The sequence below is a fragment of the Anoplopoma fimbria genome, chromosome 18 (genome assembly GCF_027596085.1).
Source record: "Anoplopoma fimbria isolate UVic2021 breed Golden Eagle Sablefish chromosome 18, Afim_UVic_2022, whole genome shotgun sequence".
NCBI lineage: Eukaryota > Metazoa > Chordata > Actinopteri > Perciformes > Anoplopomatidae > Anoplopoma > Anoplopoma fimbria.
In genome coordinates, this window is record NC_072466.1 from 1,243,862 (window position 1) to 1,251,361 (window position 7,500).

The window sequence follows — 7,500 nt, forward strand, 5'->3', positions numbered from 1 at the left end:
TGAGTGATCAATTCCTTTAAAAAGATGAAACTCACTGGTATGGTACTTTAAATAACATCTCTACATATAAATCAAAATGTAACGTTTATACTGAAAACACATCAAACACCATCACAGCTGCTGGTTTCATGACAGCTGATGTTGTTACGTCATCTTTATTTGTAAAAAGGCACACGGTGACAGTTACATGTAAGCAACACGTGGACAAATATTCAGTATGATCAGTTATATTACGATGTTAATCTTCATCCCAGTATGAACCAGTCTGAACACTGGGACTGTACTGGTTTCCTGTTAGTTTGGTTAAACATCAGATTATCTCAGAGGCAAACTTTTGTTTTGTTTTTTTGTCTCATCACCAGATTTATTAAAGTTAAATATGAATAAATGTGGTAATTTACAGTTCAGGGGAGGCTTCAGTCTTCAGGGATGTTATGTTTTAGATTTAAGCTTCTTCAAAATAGTTTGTGAAGGTTTTCACTTTCAACGCAACATTTAAAAAGCGACTAGCCGTGTTTCTGTTTCATTTTATGCAAATTTATGAAATGTCTAATTTGCATAAACTGGTTTGAAGCGAATAAACTGTGCTACACTGTAGTTTGGGCAGAAGTTGGCGCTATAAACCACACATCTAGTTAAAGTAATAAAGAGTAGAGAAGAAGAAGAAGAAGAAGAAGAAGAAGAAGAAGAAGAAGAAGAAGAAGAAGAAGAAGAAGAAGAAGAAGAAGAAGAAGAAGAAGTAAAGGCGTTCCAGAATCCATTTAGTGCATCAAATCTTTAATGGACAAAAAAACAACAACGCAGAAGTTGAACTTTGTGAAACACAAAAAAAGTAACGAATGAAAAAGAACAACAGGTCACTTTGTGAAATCATCAGGTGGAAACGAGTAGAAACATCTCAGAGGTTAACCAGTTAATGCAACTAGTTGTTTGGGGTGAAAACTTGGTTTATAAGTAGTTTTTGTTCACTGGTGATAAAAGTGTTTAAAGTGTCAGAAGTTAGTCAGAAAGCTCCGACCTCGGTTCCCCACGGCCTGTAGGGTTTACTGCTGCTGTGAGGAGTCTGGGTGGAGGAGGAGGAGGAGGAGGAGGAGGAGGAGGAGGAGGAAGAGGAGGAGATGGGAGGACTGGTGGTTGTGACAGCGGAGGTGAAAGAGGAGGGAGGGAGGATGGGGAAACCTCCGTGGAGGGAGATGGGAAACGACGCCGAGAGGGAGAGGAGGGAGGCGGAGAGAGGGGAGGTGAGCACGAGAGACGAGGAAGAGGAGGAGGAAGGAGAGGAGGTGGAGTCTGCTTGGGTGGAGTAGGAGGAGGCGACACCGCGCTGTGACATCTCCAGCAGCCTCTGGGGGGCTCCACCTTCTCCGGAGTCGGGAGACAAAGTCACGTAGGACGCAGCGGCGGCCGGAAGAGGTCGAAACGCCGCCGTCGCCGCCGTGGCGAATGCAGCGGCCCAGTGGTGGGGGTGGAAGGGGGAGGTAAAGGGTGAGGCTGCTGCTGGTGGAGGTGGTGGTGGTGGTGGTGGAGGTGGTGGAGATGTGGCGGATGGGAGGTCAAGGCGAGGGCGGCGGCGTCACGCTGAGAGGAGCAGGAGGTGAGGTGGGAGAGGAGGCGGGATCGCAGAGGGTCGCCGGAGTCCAGGCCCTCCACGGAGGTCAGGTAACGAGAAACCTCCGTCACACACTCCCTGAAACCCAGAGACAGGAAGTCCAGAGCCAGAGCGTGGGCGTCAAAGTAACCTGTAGAGAGAGAGAGAGAGAGAGAGAGAGAGAGAGAGAGAGAGAGAGAGAGAGAGAGACGGTCAAATACTGTCTGATACAACCAGGAGACAACCGCTATTTCTGTGAAGCCAAACCTGCATTCTCTCTCCTGTCCACCAGGGGGCGACTCCTCTGGTTGTATAGAAGTCTATGAGAAAATGACTCTACTTCTCTCTTGATTTATTCCCTCAGTAAACATTGTAAACATGAGTTTATGGTCTCAATCTCTAGTTTCAAGTCTTCTTCAATACAGCATGATGTTCATTTAGTAAATGATGCTCCATTTAGAGTCAAACAGACCATAAAGCAGGGGATGCTTTATGGTCTGTTTGACTCTAAACATACTGAATAAATCCAGTAGTTTGAAGGAGATGTTTTCACATTAATATAAAATAGATATTAGAGATGAATTATGATGTTTAACTTCTTAACACTAGCTCTAAGCAGATCATAATACATCATTAAAACTACTAATATAATACTAATAGTATGAACTACTAACTAGATTGGTTTTAATTCATAAAGTAGAATCTTTTATTTCCTTATCATATGAATTGTGCTATAAATTACTTTAACAAAGTCAATTTTTGATGGTTTACTGACTTCAGAGCAGTTGAGATGATTTTTGGGACAGTAGAGAAACGTAAATAGTAAATGGATCCTTGTAGACCAGCTGTTATAATCAAACAACAAATCGATCTGTATTATCTGACAATATGGATCATCAATGATCGGTTATTAGTATCGGCTGCAAAAAAACATGATCAGGGATCTAAAAGTAAAATTTGCTCCTTTTTTATTTTGTGCTGATCCGGTCCCCGACTCCAATCAGTGGTACGATCCGAATTGTGAAATTTATGATCCGGTGGAAGACTAACAAACATATTTAAATCAATGGACAGGAAGTGTTTGATGAGAGAGACTGAACCAAACAGCATCAGTGTGCCGTCAAAACAAAACCAGCTGAAAGACACTAAAACGCTCCGTACTGAGCAAAGCTGCAGAGTCGGGTGAGAACTTGTTCAGTCTTTACTGCTGCTGCTGGTGTTAAACCCAAACAAACGCTGCAGAGAGACAGACTATGAACGCAGCCGACACTGACCCCCCTCCCCCCTCTACCCCCCTCTACCCCCCCGCCGGCTTTATGAAAGCAAACAGCGCTGCCCAGGGTCAAGTGGTGCTTTTATCCCTGCAGTGCTTTCCCATGGACTCACCACCTCCCTCTGACACACACACACACACACACACACACACACACACACACACACACACACACACACACACACACACACACACACACACACACACACACACACACACACACACACACACACACACACACACACACACACACACACACACTTCTGTTTGACTGACATCCCGAAACCTTCAAAGACTTCAAAGAACGAGCTCCGACATACACTGAGTGACGCATTGCTTCAAGTACAACAAAATGCTGAATAAGACACTTTTATGACCAAAATTACTTCATAACTTTAAGAAACAACGTAACAACGTAACATAACAACGTAACATAACAACGTAACGTAACAACGTAACGTAACAACGTAACGTAACAACGTAACAAACAAAACAACGTAACAAAACGACCTTACTTAACAAAACAATGTAAAGTAACAATGGAACAATAAACAATGGAACATAACAATGGAACATAACAATGGAACATAACAATGAAACGTAACAATGGAACATAACAATGGAACATAACAACGTAACATAACAATGTTACATTAAAATGGAACATAACAACGTAACGTAACAACGTACCAACGAAACAACGTAACAAGAAACAATGTAACAATGTAACGACGTAACAATGTAACAATGTAACGACGTAACAACAACGTAACAACGAAAACAAGCGTAACAAACAAACACGTAACAAACAACGTAACAACAACAAAAAACGTAACAACGTAAACAACGTAACAAGAAACAATAACAACAACGAAACAATGTAACAACGTAGCGTAACAACGTAGCGTAACAACGTAGCGTAACAACGTAGCGTAACAACGTAGCGTAACAACGTAGCGTAATGTAACGTAACAAGTTAATGTTACAATGTAACTCTGTAGCCTAACAACCGTAACAACGTAACTAGGATAACTATATCACAACGGCCCTTAGCTTACATTCTTTAAAAATGTCACGTAACAAACGTTAAGTCAATATTGATTGACTTTTGGTTTTACGCTGATCATGAACGGCGGTCTCCTGGGTGAAAGTCTCTCTGGGAGAAGAACACAGAGACACAAATTTAAAAAAGAATCTGAATCAACAGTTTCAGAAACTAAAATGACTAAATGAGACGACGGCGGATGAAACATCTTTTGCTATAAAAACATCTGGTGTTGTGAACTGGAGCCTCTCTGTGACGGAGCAGAACTCCTGGAGAAGAAACCGACACACTGATCAATGAGTGGATACCAGAAGCTTCTATGTCCAGTGTGTTGTTAAAGGACTCTCCCACAGCTCTTTCCTGGTTACCTTTCCCTCCGGTGGCCTGCAGCACCTTCAGGTGGTCCACAGTCATCTGCAGGATCTCTGCCTTCTCCAGTTTGGCTGAACCCTGAAGAGACAAACCAGCTGTTAAAGCAGGACGAGTTTAGTCCTGATCCTCTATAGACCTCCATCAGTAAACAGACCATCAGAGAGAAGATCGTCTGTTTCTATAAAGTTATTCTTAAAGCTCGTCATCGGAGCCACCGGGTCGGATTCTGGAGAAACCAGATGAGATCATGAAGGTTCACCAGAAACTCCTTCAGACCAGACCCTGCTGCAGTAAAACGAGAGGTTTTCTAAAGGGACTCTGGTGCTCTGAAACACTACCACCTCTGTCCACAGGGACCGCCAGAATCAACACTAAATTAAAGTTCCTTGTTGTAACTTTAATTTTGTATTTTGCTGGAAGAAAGTTAATATTAAATTTGACTTATAAGTTGAGTAACGTTACACTCAGACTAAATGAGTTTTTGTGGAATACATTCTGCAATAGTAACAACCATTCAGTCCGATTATATCATATTTTAGTTTTTTTTTTACTTATTTATTAAACCTTTACTGTGTAATTTATATTTATTATACTTGTTTTGATCTTTTGTATCTACTTATGTCTCTTATTCGTTCGTTTGCACCTTCCACTCTGCTGCTGAAATCCTGCAAATTACCCCATTGTTGGACTGATTATCTTATCTTATCTTATATTAAATAAAATTAACAAAATTCCCTGTAGATTAAATGTTATATGGCTTATTTCTTTTTGCAGATTCAGATAGTTAGGAACCATGAGTTATTCCTTCAATGCATCAGAGTCTTTCCTCTGCAAGAATATAACACGAAACAAATATTATTTGGGAGGATTCGGGCAATTATACAATATTATTTTTTATCATCTGTACATCTTTAGTCGTTTTTGTGAAGAAACAAACTTTCGTTGCTCAAATTCATGATTTCAAGCTCAAAACTGATTCACAGAAGGTTTACCTTTACAGATCTGTGAGATGTAATCTTCAACAGTTGGACAGTTTATTGATTTTTGTTTATTTCTTATAGGATTTGTTTTCTCTTGAGCAGAGGAGTAAACGAGAGTCCGACAGGTGAAAGTGATCCTTAATCAGACAGGTGTGGTGATGAAGATGAGAGAGACAGCAGTGTTTAAAACAGACAGACTCAACTTTGGTGAACTTTGACACTTTGAATGTTGAGAATAAACAGAGGAATGATTTGCAGACAGTTGAGAGACAGAAGTCCTCCAGCAGATCTGAACAGAAACCTGGTCTTAAGGTCTGTTTTCTCCTCTTTGGTTAGTAAAATCTGAGCTGAAGGACTCAGAAATAAACCGACCTGCTTCTCGAACGCCGTGGGGACGAGTCTCCGTAACTCCAACAGACTGCTGTTGATTCTGTCTCTGCGTCTCTTCTCGATAATCTGAACAAAATAAAAACCACAAAAACCTCAAACTGTTTCTAAAGTAAAAATGTTTAAGGAGAGAAACTACAAGTTAATATGGTAAAAAAGAATACTAACAGATATCACCGTGAAAGTTGTCTGAAACACGGCATAATCTTATTAAATATGTGCAAATTTTCATACATTTCCGGAACATAAATGTGATTATTGGATAAAGCCAGGTTCAAAATTCTTGTTTCATGTTGTTGACATATTACAGTCAAAGGTTTTTACAGAGTCAGTGTTGAATATCTCTTTGTTTCACTCCATAAATCAGAAAATACTGTCAACAGGCATATAATAAATACATTTTCTGCATGTTTTTAGTCATAACATGTTGTATAAATCAGGCTATGAATGATATATGAACAAACCCCTCTGTAGAAACCTTCAGAATATAGAGAGGAATGAAGCTGTAAAGTTTGGTGTATGTAAGAGCTACTGAAGTGGAGATTTATGGATCAGAGTCTGAGAAAAAACTCATTTAGAGAAAACGTCCTTTAAAGATATGTTTAGTTAAATTACATACATGTTGAAGACTCTACAGGTGAATAGGGTAAAAAAAATAACTAATAGATATCAACATGAAACTTCACCAGCTGATTACTGACATTAAGATGATTATTTTTTGTATTACAAGTTTTCTGAAATGTTATGTTTAAATATGCAAATGAGGCATTATAATGGTAACTTTTGGTGGATTTAGGAGAAAAGTGTGTTGACCTCTCTGGGCCACCGTACTTCTGAGTCAGCATTACATCAAGGTTTCTCTCCACAAATAAAATCATTAGATGTGAAATTAATTTACCCCTCTGCGCTTTTTCCTCGCCATCACTTGCGTGGTCGTTGTCGGTGACCCACACCTCATGAAGGACGCCTTCACGTGTCTGAAAACCAAAATGTATTAAATGAATCAATGTTTTAAATAAAAAACATTTGATCTAAAACTTTTATCAGAAAAAAAGTGGAATAAACTTTGATTTCCTGTTTTGAATAAACACAAGTATTTAATTTCTGTATAATTTCTTTGTATATTAATTAACATCAATGAGGCTTTTTTCCAGATGTCACATCCAGATGTTTCCAGCAGCTGTGGCAAAGTTTCACAGCTGCAAATGTAGTACATTACTTGAGTAATTCCATGTCGTAGTACTTTATACTTTGACTTATATTTACAATCGGATCCACAGTAACAAACAAAAAAATCTAAAATAAAGATTCTCTTATTGTTAGCAATAAAAACTAAATAATACATACATTTAAAAGGAGCCATTCTCCACAATGAGTGCTTTTGATACATTAAGTACATTTAGATTTAGAACACTTACATATTTTTACTTAAGTAACACTTTGCATCCAGGCCTTTAACTTGTAATGAAGTATTTTTAGATTGTGGTACTTTTACTGAAGGATGGATCAGAGTACTTCTTCTACCGCTGGAAAAGGTCTTCAAATATTAGCAGTAAATATAATATAATATATAATATAATATAATATAATATAATATAATATAATATAATATAATATAATATAATAAAATAATAAATATAATATAATATAATATAATATAATATAAATATAATATAATATAATTTATATATATAATAAATATATATTTTACAAAGATGAAATGTGGCATTAAATAATCTCTTCTTCTATCCATCCAACAATTGGACATAATGATCAATTAATACACCAAGAGAAGAAGAAAATAAATCAAAACTCCTGCCTTGAATTTTTCTGTTCATATATGATATTACATAAT

General features: G+C 38.3%; 1 protein-coding gene across 1 annotated transcript in view; it reads right to left on the minus strand.

The window, feature by feature from the left end:
* Nucleotides 1-755: 755 nt before the first annotated feature.
* hey2 (hes-related family bHLH transcription factor with YRPW motif 2) overlaps nt 756-7,500 on the minus strand; it is an 8,925-nt gene continuing 2,180 nt past the window's right edge. Inside the window, 5 exon segments of the mRNA XM_054618565.1 lie at nt 756-1,476; nt 1,479-1,739; nt 4,275-4,356; nt 5,631-5,714; nt 6,544-6,622. Coding sequence (XP_054474540.1) covers nt 1,004-1,476; nt 1,479-1,739; nt 4,275-4,356; nt 5,631-5,714; nt 6,544-6,622 — 979 coding nt within the window. The 3' untranslated portion in view covers nt 756-1,003.